The following is a 17509-nucleotide window of genomic DNA, read 5'->3' as shown; positions in this document are numbered from 1 at the left end:
TGGTGATATCCCCCTTATCATTTCTGATTGTGTCTACTTGATTCTTTATAGTCTAGCTAGTGGTCTATTTTAGTAATTTTTTCAAAAAAACTAGCTCCTGGATTCACTGATTTTTTGAAGGGTTTTTCATGTCTATCTCCTTCAGTTCCACTCTGATCTTGGTTATTTCTTGTCTTTTGCTAGCTTTGGGGTTTGCTCTTGTTTCTCTAGTTCTTTTAGCTGTGATGTTAGATTGTTAACTTTATCTTTCTAGCTTTTTGATGTGCGCATTTAGTGTTATACCTTTCCCTCTTCTGCTTTAGCTGCTTCTCAGAGATTCTGGTATGTTGGCTCTTTGTTCTCATTAGTTTCAAAGAACTTTTTGATTTCTGCCTTAATTTCATTATTTACCCAAGAGTCATTCAGGAGCAGGTTGTTCAGGTTCCATGGAGTTGTGTGGTTTTGAGTGAATTTCTTAATCTTAAGCTTTAATTTGATTACGCTGTGGTTTGACAGACTGTTATGATTCCAGTTCTTTTGCATTAGCTGAGGAGTGTTTTACTTCTGATTACATGATCAATTTTAGAGTAAGTGCTGTGTAGTAATAAGAATGTAGATTGTTGGTTTTGGGTGGACAGTTCTGTAGATGTATAACAGATCCACTTGCTCCAGAGCTGAGTTCAAGTCCTGAATGTCTTTGTTGATTTTCTGTCTAATATTGTCAGGTGGGTGTTAAAGTCTGCAGGTCTCTAAGAATTTGCTCTCTGAATCTGGGTGGTATAAGATGCACACATATTTAGGATAGTTAGCTCTTCTTATTGAACTCTTTACTATTATGCAATGCCCTTTTCTTTTTTTGATCTTTGTTGGTTTAAAGTCTGTTTTGTCAGAAACTAGGATTGCAACCCCTACTTTTTTCTGTTTTCCATTTGCCTGGTAAATTTTCCTCCATCCCTTTGTTTTGAGCCTGTGTGTGTCTTTGCACATGAGATGAGTTTCTTGAAGACAGCACACCAATGGGTCTTTCTTCATTATCTAGATGATATTGGGCCAGATATGAAATTCTGGGTTGGAAAATCTTTAAAGAATGTTGAATATTGGTCCCCAATCTCTTCTAGCTTATTGGGTTTCCACTGGGAGGTCTGCTGTTAGTCTGATAGGCTTTCCTTTGTAGGGGACCTGGTTTTTCTCTCTGGCTGCCCTTAACATTTTTTCTTTCATTTTGACCTTGGAAAATCTGATGATTATGTGTCTTGGGGTTGATCTTCTCATGGAGTATCTTACCTTCTCTGGATTTCCTGAATTTGAATGTTGGCCTGTCTTGCCAGGTAGGGGAAGTTATCCTGGATTATATCCTGAAGTATGTTTTCCATCTTTGTGGGCTTATCTACCTTTGATCTTCGAGGTTGCTGACACCTTTGGATGGGATTTTTGTGGGTCGTTTTCTGTTTAACAGTCTGGCCACTCTTCCGTAAGGCTGCTGCAATTTGCTGGGGGGGCTCTGTTCTGCCCGTCTCTTTTGGGTACCCCAATCACTTGTAGATTTGGTCTCTCTACATAATCCCGTATTTCTCAAGACCTTCTGTTCATTCCTTTTCATTCTTTTTTCTCTATTCTTGTCTGCCCATCTTATTTCAGAAGGATAGTCTTCAAGCTCTGAGATTTTTTCCTCTGCTTCATCTATTCTGCTGTTAATACTTGTGATTGTGAAGTTCGTATAGTGTGTTTTTTAGCTCTAACAGGCCAGTTATGTTCCTCTCTAAACTATTTTGGCTGTCAGCTCCTGTATTGTTTTATCATGATTCCTAGCTTCTTTGAATTGGGTTACCACAAGCTCCTTCAGCTCAGCAAAGTTCTTTATTACCCACCTTCTCAAGCCTACTTCTGTCATGTCAGCCATCTCAGCCCCAGCCCAGTTCTTTGCACTTGCTGGAGAGGTGTTGCCATGATTTGGAGAAAAAGTGGCACCCTGGCTTTTTGAGTTTTCAGTGTTTTTGTGTTGATTCTTTCTCATCTTTGTGGGCTTATCTACCTTTGATCTTTGAGGCTGCTGACCTTTGGATGGGGTTATTGTTGTTTTCTGTTTAACAGTCTGGCCACTCTTCTGTAAGGCTGCTGCAATTTGCTGGGGGTCTGCTCCGGACCCCAGTAGCCTCAGTTTTTCTTGTACCACTTCCCATGGTGGGGGTTCCCTTGGCTCCGTGTCACTCCCAGGTGGGCCATTGCCTCACCCTGCTTTTTTTTGTTGTTCTCCATGTGTCTGTTTCCTGAATCAATCCCATTTAGTGTATAAATAATCAAATTTTATTTTTTTCTAGATGACCACCTAGTAATCCTTAATACCATTTATTTTATTTGTCCTTGATTGGCCTATGTTTTATTAGATTTGTCTGGTTTCTCATTCTCCCCTACCTTCAACCAGCTCAAGGTCTTATATGATCTTCCTCTTGCTACCATTAGATCTTGGAAACATCACTTTAATGTCCCCTCTACAAATGTGAAATAATAGTACTTGCCTTTTGGGACTTTGTGACAGTTACATGAAAATATTATTAAGAACTTTCCTCTAAACATTGCTTTACCCCTTGCTCACTGGTTCCAATTTGTAATGTGTATTTTTTAAATAGTCTATATATTCTCTTCTGTTTTCCTCCTTAGCCCAAAGATTGAAGTTATTTGTTTTTAAAATATTTAAAATATAGAAAAGTAAAAACTAAAATTTACTCACATTTATTCTACATAGAAATAACCAGTTTTACATCTTTCTAGATGTATATGCCTATTTAAGTTTCAGATATATAATATATAATATCCTTTTTCAAAAGAAGTGAAACATTAAAGTCACTACATTAGCCTCCCTCCAGATACAAGCACTGTCATAAGTTTGCTTATTTAATGTTTTGAATATTTTTGTATAAATATGTATCCATGAATATAGTGTTTCGTGTTTTAAACTTTATGTAAGTGGTATCAAACTGTACTTACCTTCATGCAATTTGCACTCATCTATGTTGTACTTTTTTTGCTTCTAGAAGTTCTCTTTGGTTCTAATTCAACTATGCTAGCTTGTCTTGTACTTCTTTAAACATAGTAAGAAAACTTTTTCCAATAATACCCAAATCTGAAGTCTTTGGATATGTTACTGCTGAAGTTTCTATCACTTCTCACTCCTGGTTCCTTGTTTCCCTGTACGCTTTTTTTTTTTTTTTTTTTCTCCCCATGAGTTCACTTTTTAAAATTATAGTTCTTCAAGGCCTAGGATGCAGGTGTGTTCTTCCATAAAGGGCTATTTTGCCTCTGCCAGGTGCCTGGAGGCAGTACCAGTTTGAGATCACTTTAAAATGGCTTGGAGCTTATTGAAATACCCAGGTGATGTGATTTCAGCTTCAAGTCCTCAAGGACAATTTGTGGTGACAGGTTTTTCTCCCTCGGTCTGTCCAGCACGAGAAGAATGCTCCTTGTAGTATCCCAGGGATAGATTATAGTATGTATTTACTTCTAGAAGATTCTTAACCTGAGGTCTTGTCTGTAGAGCCCAACTTGAATGGAGAGGAGTCGGGAAAAGAATTCTCTCTCATTAAACTTGGACATTTGGTTTCTGCCCATATGTCTTGACCTTGGTTGGATTTCTGTATTCCTCACTGTGAAAGAGTATCAAAACCCACATTTAGGTTTCCCTAACTTGGCAGATGCCTCCATCTTCAGTTACTACTCCCTCTCCAAGCTGCTGCTTTCACTTAGACTTAAAACATTTGCTGTCTTGTAACTCTTGGTGGTTATCAGAGAAGGGGTAGGGCACAACAACAGAGCCTGCCATGTTACTGGAAATGGAAGACCCGCCTGTCAACTTTGGCGAGTTCCATGATACCTACATTAGGGTTTACGACATTTATATTCTGATCTATAGCCATAATTCCCACAATTGTTTTTAGCTAGAGGTAGACCGAATTTGCACAGTGAAACATATTGATGCCACCCCAGCCCTGCATGAGCTCGTCAGGGATCTCTGGGGCATCTCTGGCATTTTCCTGTGATGAATTCCAGTCTTCCTGCAGAGATTTCTCTGGATAAGCAGGGCATGTTTACTCTCGTTTACCATGTGAAGTTGATAACAGCTGAGACTTCATGATGCTGGTCAAGGCAAAGTGGTTATATCTGGATTTAAAATTGTTTTGAAACCTCTAAAAAATTTGAAATATGTGGCTATTGCCAGAACATGAGCAGAATATAGAAGAATGGAACAGCCCTATTTAATAGCATACCTGGATTTTTCTTCAATATCTGGAAGAAGTTAAGAGGGCATAAAAATGAGGTTTGAATTCTTCATTTCCTTGTTTAAAATGAAAATAGATTTAAAGAAATGTTTATCGTGTGTGAGCAATCTGCTTAGAGTCATTTCTCAGCTCCCTTCAGATGATGCTTGGTGATCACACTGGACTTCTCTGGGAGAGGTTCAGGTTTAGGTTTTGCAAAGGCAGAATGAAAAGCAACACCTAGAAGACAGCATGGCAATTTCATCCCTTCCTCCAGGGTCAAAATGTGCAGCTGGTGCTTCTTGCATCATAGGTCCCATGCCTCCATACCTAATGTCTAAGGAGTGAAGGCACATCTTCTTGGACTAACCGCCACTGTTCCATGGCCATTCTGTCCCAGTTAAGCCCTGGCAGGAAGCCAGCATCTTACCTAGGCAACATCTTTGCTTGCAACCTGTCTCATGCTTCCATCCAAACCATGTCCTGGCCATGGCTGGAGGAAGCAGATGGTGCCTGCGCTGATCCCCAGGTTGAAGGTCAGACCCTTCAATCAGCATCTCAGTCATTTGGGTTTTCATCACTATGGTGACCATATAATTTATCTTCTAAAGTAGGAGACATGCCTGAGAGAGTGTGATTAATAATTAAACAGGACGATAAACATAAATTGGGAACGTCCCAGGCAAACTAGAATGAATGGCTAACCTATCTCCTATGTTTCCATGATAAATCCAAATATATTGTGATACATACCTCACTTTTTCTCCAGCATTGCAATAAAAACCTGACGTTATTCTTTATTGCCAAGACAGCTTAGTCATACTTAGCAGCAAAACTAGTATTTCTAATTATTTCAATTTGATGAGTGCATACATCCATTTTTACATGACACACTAATGTCTTGCTCACAGTTTTCTGTTATCTATAGGAAGGGGAGCTTGATTTGTTACCTCAGTTAATTATCCAAAGTTTGTTGGTAGGGTTATGGTGCTTTTTGGTGGTAAATTCACTCCATTAATAATAGTTGTAATCCAGCAGCAGCTAACACTCATGGGTTATATTGCATGCTAGGCCCTGTGCTAGGCGCCTCAATATCTCATTTAACCCTCACGTCCACCCGGGAGGAAGGGACTATGATCATCCCTGCTCCACCAGTGAGGATACTGTGTGTGTATGTGGAACTGGTTGAGTATATAAACAATCCATGCTCTTGGGCACATTATATGGCCTTTATTCCTAGCTAGGGAATTTTTTCTACTTAATGTTTCTTTTAATGAAAACTAATGTAGAAATATCACTTCTAAGTCTGTCCCTTGTTCAGGGACTTTTTCCTAGCCCAATGTGTCCGTTGTTCCAACTCAGCTTATCTTCCACACACCTGTGGACACTTGTGATTTACAAACTTCTGTGGTAGCTTCCTTTGCTTAACAAAGATATGTTAAATGGTGATTATATTGTTGCATTCTTTCAGCTGAGCCCCAACTGCTAAATAAATGTAATTTTCATATGATAGGCACTGTGAGAGAAATTCAACTCAAGTGTTTGAAATCATTGTTGAGTGTTGCTAGATATATACTGGGTCCTATGATGGTGAATTGAAGCACTTGGTTATTAGGGGTGTTCTGTCTCCCTGGAGGTTCTAGCACCATTTCCAACAGACATTCTGTGCATTCATGAGTGTTTCCGGGCTTCAAAGACAAGACATGGCACCCACATTCACCTGGGGCCAAGAGCAGAGATGTGTCCAACACTTACTGACTTCTGGACACAGCTCCAATGAACCCCTCTCTCATGGGTATCCACAGGAGGGGCCCCACGAAAAAAAGGGGCATGTGTTCTTACTTTTTTTTTTTTTTTTTTTGAGACAGAGTCTCACTCTGTCACCTAGGCTGGAGTGCAGTGGCACGATCTCAGCTCACTGCAACCTCTGCCTCCCGGGTTCAAGCGATTCTCCTGCCTCAGCCTCCTGCGTAGCCTGGGATTACAGGCATGTGCCACCATACTAGGCTAATTTTTGGTATTTTTAGTAGAGACGGAGTTTCACTATGTTGGCCAGGCTGGTCTCAAACTCCTGACCTCAGGTGATCCGCCCATCTCGGCCTCCCAAAGTGCTGGAGTTACAGGCATGAGCTACCACGCCCCGCCGTTTTTCTTCTATTTCTACTAAACATTTTTAAATTGCGGCATGAAGGAATGCTGATATTAATAACTATTATCTGTGTGCTGGGAACTTCCTATGCATTATTTTCTTTAATCCTCATAACAATGCTGAGATAGGTCTTTTTCCCCACATTTTCCAGAGAAAGAGGTCAAGTGACTTGCACAAGTCCCAAAGCATCATTTTTGGCTAAAACCCAGCGTGGAATAACCCCACCTTCCCTGGCCAGCTCCCTCACACTGGCTTCTGGTCAACACAGCCCTGCCCCTTAGTGTGTTTACAAAGCTTGACTTGCCCCTCAGACCACTGCATCAATTCTCTGAGCTTATGAGAAAGTATCTAGTGGAAGAACTTCAGTGCATTTCGCGGAGCCAGCAGAGCAACATGTGGAACAGCGCCTGCACGTGGCAGACTGAGCACAACCATCCTCACCGTCTCATCCACCCACAGATGAATGAGTCCTGCTATGTGATGTTGGCAAAACTGAAGAAACGAATGTGATGATTGAAAAGATTTTCACCAACTTCTTATTTTAGGGTGAACAGAGAAGCCGCCTAACTAAAAGCACAGTGTCACCTCAGGGTGACACTGACAGAGAAACCCCAACATCAACGCTACCCCAGGGCCCAGGGGCAGTCCAGAAGCCCCATAGTTGAGTGTTTATAACTACGATCCATGGATAAGTCTTAAATGTTACAGAAAATTTTGGCAAGAAGATTAACAGAGGTCAGCCTCCACCCACCTTGTATGGTGGGAGGATGATATTCAGGAAGCAGGGCCTGTGCCAAGTGGCAGGCCCTGCTTCTCAGGGGCCTCTGCTGGCTCCTGGAAAGTGACCCTGCCTAACCCTATGTTTATTGCAGGGGACCTGTAAGCCAAACCCCCCTCAGAAGCCTCTGCCTGCAGATCCTCTGGCCAGAACAACTCGGCTCACTCATGCCTTGGCCAGGACCCCAGGACAACGGGAGACTGGGCTCCGCCTGGCACCCCTCAGGTTTGTGTGACATGCCATGCCCATCTCTTTCTCTCTCAAACTTTTGTGGGACCAACCACGACTAATCCAAGCCAGGACAGGGGTGCAGTGGTCTAGGCCGTGCTTCCTGCCTCTTTCTCTCTCAAACTCTTGTGGGACCAACCACGACTAATCCAAGCCAGGACAGGGGTGCAGTGGTCTAGGCCGTGCTTCCTGCTCCCCCTACAACTGGGAATACCGTAAAATAGACATGACAATTACCAGGAAGGAAGCAGTCCACGTGAGCTTATAATCACAGGCATTGGCACACAGTGCCTATCAACAGCCACAGTGGACCTAAGAGAGCAAATCAAGATGTCATAAAACTACAGTACCTCAGAAAGCCAGGCCTGTAAGACACAAAGAAAAAGAGGAGCTACCAAGTAGCATGACAGTATGAAGAATGGACACCTGTGTTAGTCTGTTCTCACATTGCTATAAAGAAATATCAAAGACTGGGTAATTCCTAAAGAAAAGAGGTTCAATTGGCTCACAGTTCTGTAGGTTGTACAGGAAGTATGGCAGCATATGCTTCCGGGGAGGCCTCAGGAAACTTACAATCATGGCGGAAGGGGGAGCCAGCACTTCACATGGCTGGAGCAGGAGAAAGAGAAAAAGGGGAGGTGCCACACACTTTTAAACAACCAGATTTAATGAGAACTCCTATCACTTAGAACCAAGGAGATGGTGCTAAACCATTCATGAAGGATCTAGTCACCTCCCACAAGGCCCCACCTTCAACTTTGGGGATTACAATTTGATATGAGACTGGGGCAGGAACACAGATTCAGACCATCTCAATGCCCACCTCCACAACTCTCAGCAGAATCTGCCCAGTTCCTGAGGTCCTGAGACATTAGTCAGGTTGGAGGCATACAGCTGGAGCAAGGGACATATGGGGAGTAAGGGAAAGCAGCTGCCTGGCAGCAGGACACTGGGAAAACAGGGACAATGGGCAAAAGGAATCACCTTTCACAGCTTATCCTGCTTGGTCCACTAGGAAGGCAGAGACCTCAATCCCAACTTATGCTGGGAGGCTAACCCCATGGTGTAGGGGAGCCAGCTTACCCTGGTTGGTGACAGATAACAAATTTCCAGGAATTTTGCAAGCTAGGTGTTAAACCTAGCCAATATTAAGGATTAAATTATACAAATTTATGATATTTTATATTAGAAACAAAGGTAATAAGTGCTCAAAACTCACTTCACATTTTTCTCCATTTTGCTATAATTGTCTGTGCTCTTGAGATTGCACTCATCCATTATTTCTGTATGGCAGAAAACCTAGGTCATGGTAGCTGCCTGCATCTCTTCCATGTTTAGTGATGTCAGGTGGTAGCTTGAAACCAGCCACAGGGGGAGTATTTACACCATGGACACTGGCAAATACTGCAAATCAGGCTTTCCTGCCCCCAACCCCATGGGCTGTTCAACATTTACCAGCACACAGATGAGTTAAACCCACAGCCAAAGTACTCTTCTGACACACATGCCCTCTTGGCAGGAAGCCTGCTTTGTGAGCTCAAAAGAACCAAAGGTACTGTGTTGGCCAGGCCCTGGGTTCAGTAATCCTGTATCTCTGAAGGAGAAGACACACTGGAGTGATTTCATTACAGCTCTTGGGAAGAATGTTTGGCCCGTGAAAGAAAGAGCTGCTTAATAAATTTCAGAGATAAAGGCGGTCAAAGGGTCAGGACAATTGTTTAATTCCCGACTTCATAAATAGAGAAAAATTGCATAGCATCCTAATTATTTCATTGTGGTTTGCATGTTGATCTTGAAGTTATTTTTCTTGTTCTATTTGAGGAAGAAACACTACTTTACATGAAAACAATGAGGGGAAGCCCTTTTTCTTAAATGCCCTCAAGCTGTGGCCAATCTTACCTCTGGTCAGTTGCTGATTTTGGTCCTGTCCTGCACATTTCATTTTTTAGGGATACTGGGTGCCCACCTTTGCTCCCTGTTCTCTGGAGCTGTGCTGTGGGATGCAGGGACTGCTAGGCATGTTGCGCCTGGTAAAAGTCTTACTGTATTTTGAAGACTTAGTACCCTAAAATGTCAACTATCCATTTTTTTCTATTGATGATGACCTGTTGAAATAATCCTCTAGGTATACTGAGTTAAATGTATTACTAAAATTAATTGCACCTTTCTCTTTACTTTTTTCATGTGGCTACTAGAAAATTTAAAATTTCTTGTGTAGCTCACATTTTTTCTGTGGGACAGTGCTGGTCTAGAGTTGACTTGTGGGTGGGAAGTGCGGCTTTGGAGACAGGTTTCCCACCCCCGTTATGAGGGGCAGTGGTATCTGACACAGAAAACCCTTCAGACTATCAGAATACATCTCCAACCCCAGACCTCTCTATCCTCAGAATCACTTCTCAAGGTCTCTGATCATTTTTTTTTCTCCTCTCTTCATTCAGACCTGCTCCACAATATCCACACCAAGTGCCCAGATCCACCCACACCGCCTATATTAAGTGAGAAGCCGACACCTTTTTTCAACAGTGAAGACAGAAGTTTGCACTATCTTTCAGCTCCAGTTGGAGTTTTTTGTACCAACTTTTAGGATTTTTTTTAATGTTTAAAACATCATTACTATAAGAACTTAGAGCTACTGCCATCAGTGCTGTGCTGTGCTATGGTGCTCTGTCTACTTGCTCAGGTACTTGTAAATTATTAATTTATGCAGAATGTTGATTACAGTGCAGTGCACTGTAGTAGGCATTTTTACCATCACTGAGTTTTCCATGGCAGGAAGGCTTGTTGTGCTTTTAGTATTTTAGTGAACTTGAAATATCCTGCTTCATGGGATTCTGGACAGGATGTGTTTGCTTTCTGATCAAGGCCTTAGTGGAAAGCAGTCCCCCAACTACCCCCAGCTGTGCTTATGGTACCAGATGCAGCTCAAGAGATCCCAAGTAGAACGTCAGTTGATTTTCTGGATTCCCCATCTCAGGCCAGAGCCAAGGGACTTCAGGTCCAGGCTGTGTTTGGCTTTCAGGGAGGCCCTGTGCCCCTTGACAACTGGCAGGCAGGCTCCCAGGGACAGCTCTGGGACAGCTGGGAGAAATCTGGCTTCTGGCCAGGAAGCTTTGGTGAGAACCTGGGTTGCAGACAGGAATCTTAAGGTGTAGCCACACCAGGATAGAGACTGGAACACTAGACAAGCCAGAACTTGACCCTGAGCTGACCAGCCGTGAGCATGTTTGGAAGGGGTCTGTAGTGTCACTCAAGGCAGTGCTTGATAGAAATGCCAAGCACTTCTTTTTCTCGCTGTCCTTTCTAGAGCACTGCCACCAGTAGGTTATTTAGCTTGGGAAAGGTGGTGTTTCTGTAAGAAACCTACTGCCCAGGCACTGCAAACCGCCACCTCCCTATACTGTTTGGAGCCGAGCAAATCACCACAAACTGTAATACAATGATCCTGTATTCAGACAGATGAGGCTTTCCATGGGACCACAACTATTTTCAGATGTGAACCATTAACCAGATCTAGTCAATCAAGTCTGTTTACTGCAAGGTTCAACTTATTAACAATTAGGCAGACTCTTTATGCTTGCAAAAACTACAACCAATGGAATGTGATGTTCATGGGTATAGTTCATGTCTGCTATCATTATTCATAGATATTGGACAAAGAACCTTCTCTATGGGGCATCCTCTTTTTCCAACTTGGCTGCAGGAATCTTTAAAAGATGCTTTTAACAGAGTCTGAACCTATTTCTTAAACACTTGCAACCTACCTGTTGAGCATCACAGAATGTGATAAGGAAATCAACTTGCTTATCAACTTCCTAAATATTATGAGATGCTGGCTTGGGCAGCAATCCCCTTGAACTCTTCAAATGCCTGACTAGGGAGCCATGTTTCACAAGGCCTTTAAAGTGACTAATGGCATGAGAAATACAAAAATACTCAGATAAGGTAAAATGCCATGATGCCTCTGTCTTCTGGACTGGTTTTCACATTAGAAGACAATTGACAACAGTTACATAATTCACTCTGAGTGTTTTATGAGAAAGCCTTCTTTTGGGGGTCAACAGTTTTCCTATGCCTTGAAACAGAAAAATATGTACCAAGAATCTTGGTTTGCCTTCCAGAAAACAAAACTGCATTTCACTTTCCCGGTGTTCCCCACTGTATCTAGGCAACATAGTATTCATGACTATGGATAAACTAAACACGTGACACAAACACACACAAAAGGGAACCCAGCTCTAATACATTCCAACTCGTATAGCATGCATCTGTTTATTCTATAGTTATTAAGTTCTTTAAAATGTAAAGCCATGCTGGAAAATAATACTGCTGAGATACATACAGAATTACTGTAACTGATTACACTTGGTAATTGTACTAAAGCCAAACATATATATGCTATTAAAAAGGTTTACAGAATTTTATGGTGCATTACGTGGGCATTGTCTTTTTAGATGCCCAAATCCTTAGATCTGGCATGTTAGCCCTTCCTCCAATTATAAGAGGATATGAACTGAGTTTTTCTTTTGTTGTTTGTTCTTAGCTGTAATTCCTATGCTTCTATTTCAGAGAGCCAGGAAGAGTTTGATATTAAAGGAGGTTAAAACTGTGATCTTATGCCATGTCATCAATGGCCACTTAGGGGCCATGGCTGATGACACATTCTTATCTCTACAGTACTAATGTGTTATTATAGAGCCATGCATTTTATTTCTGAATAAGAACATATTTAAACTAATATTCCCTTACAATATGGACAGTATTAATCCTTCCAAGATGCAGTATTTATCAAGTGAAGCATATTTAGCAGCAAATTCCATTTTAACATAACTTAGGAACCAATAACCAGGGTGCTTTTTGGTTGGGGGAGGCACGGGGTGGAGTATTCTTTTTTATATCCTCAAAACAAAAAAAATCAATACTTATATTTCAATGGCAATCTAGTATTTTTTTAAAAGACTGTATAGGCATGAATAATAGAGGTGGTTTGAGTTTTGTAGGGCCATCACCTGGAAAGTCAATGTGACTAGACACAAAGTAGCCCAGAGGCTACTTTTCTTCCTACAGCTTATTATAGTTGTAGGTTCTATGACCTCACTTCATGGGTTCCAGACAATTCCGCTGAAAGGTTTGTCTCCTGAAATTTTTTAAGTTTGTTTTCCTGACACATGTAATCAGATGTGTAGCAACCGAGGGAAACGAAGCCTAACATTCTCCATTGTGGAAATACACACAGGAGGTTACACTTCACAGCGTGGATTTTTCCAGCTTACACATGTGGGATGACATCACAGAAACCACAAAAGCAGCAAATTAAACTGTAGGAGAGTCAATACTCCTGACGAGTCTCAGGGGGGGCATTTTTATGCCTTCTTAACTTTATGAGAATTCTCAGGCTGAACTATAGGCCATTGTTCCCTGGCAAATCAATACATCAATGCATCCTCAAAAAAAAAAAAAAAAAAACTGCTAAAACTGTGTCAAAATGTTCTTAAGGAGCCTATGGTCTCCATGGTGCTAAAAAGAGCCTGGTGCTGGGCCGACTGGCAGGGCTGAGCATCCTCCTGCCCCCTCGCCACTGATGTTTACTAAGCACTCTGAGCCAATGAGACCCCCAGCAGCAGAAAGGGCACAAGGTGGCACCAGGGCAGCAGGGCCAGATCTTTCTCATGCACCCCGACCTCTTGCAGACTTTCTTCGTGACATGTACTACTCATTTCAAAACTGCTTTGCAGGGCTCCCCTATGTATTCGGGGGGCCCACGGCACACTCAGGCTGGAGATCCTTCCTCACTGCGCTCAAGATGGCCCCAGCCAGACACCAGTTACCCAGCTGAAAGTCACAAACCCTCCCAGAAGTCTCCCAACACTAGTGCTGACCAGAGGTGGGGCTCTCAGGCTAGGAGTTTCACACACAATGACAGGCTGCTGGGGGACATTGCAGGACCCCTTTTCTTCTCCTCTCCATGCTAGAAGCCAGCCCTAGGCAGCTGCAGTTACTCCCTGTGACTCAGCAGCAGGCTGATTCAACACAGCTGCCCACACGAAGCCAGTGGCTAAGACATCTGTTTACCTTTCCGTATCACCCAGACACAAGCCCCTTTCCCAGGTCAAACCACAGGCCGATGCATCTCCAGTTTGACAGTCAAATCACTACTTCCATTGCTACTTTAGATCAGCCAAAGTGGTGACTGCTGCAGTGTGTGGCTATCCCTACAAGGCCCACCCAAGGGATGCCCAAAGCCCAACCTTCTCCAGGGCTGCAGCCCAGAGCAACCCCACCAGCCTAAGTCCAGCAGAGGACCTCCCACCCAATGTCTTGTTCTAATTAGAAGGGGAAGTTAGCCACAGAAAATCAACTTATCTATAATTACAAAATTCTCTTGACTCACCTTAAAGTTCCTATTGACATCTACTGCTTTTAAACCTATTTGAAAACTCTGATACTAAAACAAATGACACTCTAAGAAAGTTTGGGAGCCCCATGCTGAGAACCATTTCTGTGCAGTGAGGATGTTTCCAGAAGCTACTTACCTACATGTGAATGTGCCATTTTCTTTCCTTTTGTAGAGAAAATCCCCTTTACTTTTTGGAACAGTAATGGCAGCTTCTAGTACAGCCATTACAGTTTCATATGAGAAAAATTAAGAATAACTGTAAAATTGTTAAAATATCCAATAATGGATAATGATGGCCAGAAGATTTAACATACAAAGTAATTCTCAATGTAAAGCTATTCAGCTCTTCCAGGTTGAATGCCCTGTAACCCACCCTGACCTTCCACATCATCTTCAAAAAGCAGTTTCTCTGTTCCCCATGATTCTCCTATAAGATAACTCTTTAGTCCTCCATTTAGCACATTTTAAATCCTCCAAAGAATAAGTATCGTGATTATTCTAGCTTTACAAAAAAAAAGTTGAATGGCATTTTATTTTCATGGCCTATAAGCAGGTACCTTAGTAGGGCAGATATAGGAAAAACAAATTAGAGCAAAACAAATCCTCTACAAATCCAAGGCAGGAAAAGTGGTGGCAGAGTGACTCATTCTCCTGTCCCTCCCATCAGGTCAAATCAGGAGGCTGCAGTGAATGCCTGTTCTTTGAATGTGTAGCAGTTGTTCCTGTAACTCTTTAAAACTTGGCTATAGGCTGTTTAGCACAGTACAGATTAAAGATACAGTTATGTAAACCAGCAAAGTAATTTTATAGTGCTTCATCCATTTATCATGCTTTGGTTTGCTAATTTTTTCACATACCTTTTTCTATCACAGTCTGTTGCTTTTGTACACATTTCTCATATTGGGGTTCGACAGGTAAACACAAACTGCTATTTCAGTAGAAAAAGTTATTGTTATGAATATTAAACCCAATAAATACTATAAAGGTAAATATCAATGTGTCTCTCATTTGTTACTGAGAATGTTACAAAAATTGGCGGAAGGCCTTCATGTAGAAAAATGTATTCTCATTCATTTATAGATGCTTGAGAAAAGTTTGGAGCAGTACATAAGAAACTAAGAAGAATGGTTGGCAGGGTGGGGGTGCATAAGGGGTGTGTGCTACCAACCTCATGAACGTGTGAGACCACGGCACAGGAAGGAAGATGCTCACACACGACACGGGGGGTGGGGCATGATATGGTTTTTGAACAATGTGAATGTATAACCTAATTTTTTAAAACTCATCTATTTACATAAGAAATCCAAAAAGCAAGCAAGCAGTGGTAGAGACAATATCGGAGTTATTTGGTATGAAAAATCTAAGTGTAAATAGATACCTATTTAAAAAACACAGCATCCAACTTAATAAAACTACAGAAAATACAAAAATACAAATACAAAATGCTAACAAGAATAAAGGAGTCTTTTTTTTTGTTTTTTTAAGACGGAGTCTCACTCTGTCACCCGGGCTGGAGTGCAATGGTGCTATCTCAGCTCACTGCAACCTCCGCCTCCTGGCTTGAAGCGATTCTCCTGCCTCAGCCTCCTGAGTAGCTGGGATTACAGGCACGTGCCACCACGCCTGGCTAATTTTTGTATTTATAGTAGAGATGAGGTTTCACTGTGTTGGCCAGGCTGGTCTCAAACTCCTGACCTCATGATCCGCCCACCTTGGCCTCCCAAAATGCTGGGATTACAGGTGTGAGCCACGGCACCCAGCCGAAGGAGTCTTTATTCTTACCACTCTCCACCTATGATCACACAAGCTGGCAAAAATTAATACATACAGAACTTCAAACATAATTGATATATATCAAACAGGATACTCCAAACATACAGAATATATCGTCTTTCCAAGTGCCTTGGAAGAATAAAAATTCTCAAAAAATAATTCCATACCCTAGAAATGAATTGATTCATTAGTTTTCAAAGATGAATTGCAGATTAGAAAACAGCAAGTGAAAACATTTCTAATAGCACATGTGATGGTAGGGATTCTCAAGATCTTAGAATTAGAAGAACTCACTTGTGATGCTTGTTCAAACCCATTAAAATCCATTGCTCATGCCCTTTCCCTGAAGATTCCAATTCAGAGAGCAGAGATGGGGCTACGAAATGTGTACTTAGCAAGTTCTCCCAGTTGAATTTTTCATTAGAAAAGTTTAGAAAAGTTCTATGATAATGTAACTAAAGCACCGCTGGGGGAAAATTCATAGCCCTAAATCTATAAATTAATTTGTAAAGGATGAAAAAGGGAATTTAATATCTACTATAAAGTTATAAAAGGAACAATAAAATAAACCCAGGGGAAAAAATAGAAGAAATGAATTTGTAGACCTAAGGATAAGTTCATTAGAATAAAGTAGAGCTAATAAAACTATGAGTTGCTCTTTGGGAAAATTCTAACAGTGTATACGCCACTTTCTAATCTCATTAAGTAAAAAGAAGAAAAAGAGCAAACATACATAGCATATGAGCATGAAGAATCCTGCAGTCCACCATAACCCAGGGAGATGATCTCAAGAATATAAGGATGGCTCAATATCGATCAGGAGGGTGGGCAGTTTTGCCAAGCTTGATGTCAACCAGAAGGGATGCACACTCCTTCCATAGAGCAGGCTAGTGAATACAGTCTACAACAGACCAAAAAATGAAACTAAGGTGAACATCAATATTGACCACCAACCAAAGGAGGGACCTCTGGAGAGTTGTAAATGTGCTCCAATTTTTAAAGAGGTTTTAAAAACCTAATCTGGCAAATCTAAAGGAATTTGCATTTGTACAAAAGGTAAAACACTCATGAAATATCTAAGGAATGGACTATATATGGTCCACAAATCCAATTCCTAAAACGAATATTCTGTGGGCTCTTTGGAATAAAGCTGATTGCTAACGTCAATAAAATTGTGTGCTTTTTCTCTACGCCCCTCAGCAAAAGCTTTGGGGCTTTAATTACCTTTTATTAGGCTTTCCCTACAGGAAAAAAAAAAAATCCACTCCTCTACAGACCTTTGTAGCTGGTTTTCCCATGGGGTCAAGTTAACCAGTGTCTCTCTGGAGACATAAGACTCATGTGGTCTGTGTGCTCACTTTTTTGCTGATTTTGAAGTGTGTTTGCTGAGTTGAAGCTCTACCACATTTGTGTCTTTAAGCTCCCAACCAGCAGACATGGTTGCAGTTAATTCCTACTTGTCTAGGAACTGCATGATCAGCATCAGAAAACCTTCTGCTCTGCAGACAAAATTTAATATACTAGCCTTTGGCTACGTCGTCCACCCATCAGCAGGCTGAGTCTTCCATTGTCAGGGCATGAGTATATGCAAACACATTAGACCTGTCTGTGGCCAAAAAGGCTGACCCTCAATCAGACACCTCTAATAGAACAGAATCGGAGTCCTGAAATATGTATTCTGAGCTTTGATGTGAGGCCAACAGCTGAAGAGAAAACTCCTGGGCTTTTCGGAGGAGCGCCACTCCAGGAGGGAGCAGCGGCCTGACAACCAGCCTGGAAGCCCTAAGTTGGGAGGGGAGGATTTAATTGAAAACACATGAGGGAAAGAATTCCAACAAGGCCTAGCATGGTAGAAGGACAGCTTGCGGGGCAGGAGCCGGGAGTGGGAGACCCCATGTGTGTTTGTGTAGCTCCGGTGCATAAATATTTTGTTTCATGTCTAACTCCAAAAGGCA

The 17509-nt window shown here is 41.8% G+C and overlaps 2 protein-coding genes across 2 annotated transcripts in view; one reads left to right on the top strand and one right to left on the bottom strand.

The window, feature by feature from the left end:
• ADAM12 (ADAM metallopeptidase domain 12) overlaps positions 1–14771 on the top strand; it is a 375334-nt gene extending 360563 nt beyond the window's left edge. The window contains exons 22-23 of the mRNA XM_034931678.3: positions 7254–7384; positions 9826–14771. Coding sequence (XP_034787569.2) covers positions 7254–7384; positions 9826–9886 — 192 coding nt within the window. The 3' untranslated portion in view covers positions 9887–14771. The remainder of the gene's footprint in view (positions 1–7253; positions 7385–9825) is intronic.
• The window catches only part of FANK1 (fibronectin type III and ankyrin repeat domains 1), a 131802-nt gene continuing 124359 nt past the window's right edge, over positions 10067–17509 (bottom strand). Inside the window, exon 9 of the mRNA XM_055093463.2 lies at positions 10067–16455. Within this exon, the coding sequence (XP_054949438.1) occupies positions 16342–16455 (114 nt within the window). The 3' untranslated portion in view covers positions 10067–16341. The remainder of the gene's footprint in view (positions 16456–17509) is intronic.

The sequence above is a fragment of the Pan paniscus genome, chromosome 8 (assembly GCF_029289425.2).
Source record: "Pan paniscus chromosome 8, NHGRI_mPanPan1-v2.0_pri, whole genome shotgun sequence".
Taxonomy (NCBI): Eukaryota; Metazoa; Chordata; class Mammalia; order Primates; family Hominidae; genus Pan; species Pan paniscus.
Note: the sequence above shows the minus strand (reverse complement) of the source record. Positions and strands in the feature narration are given on the sequence as shown.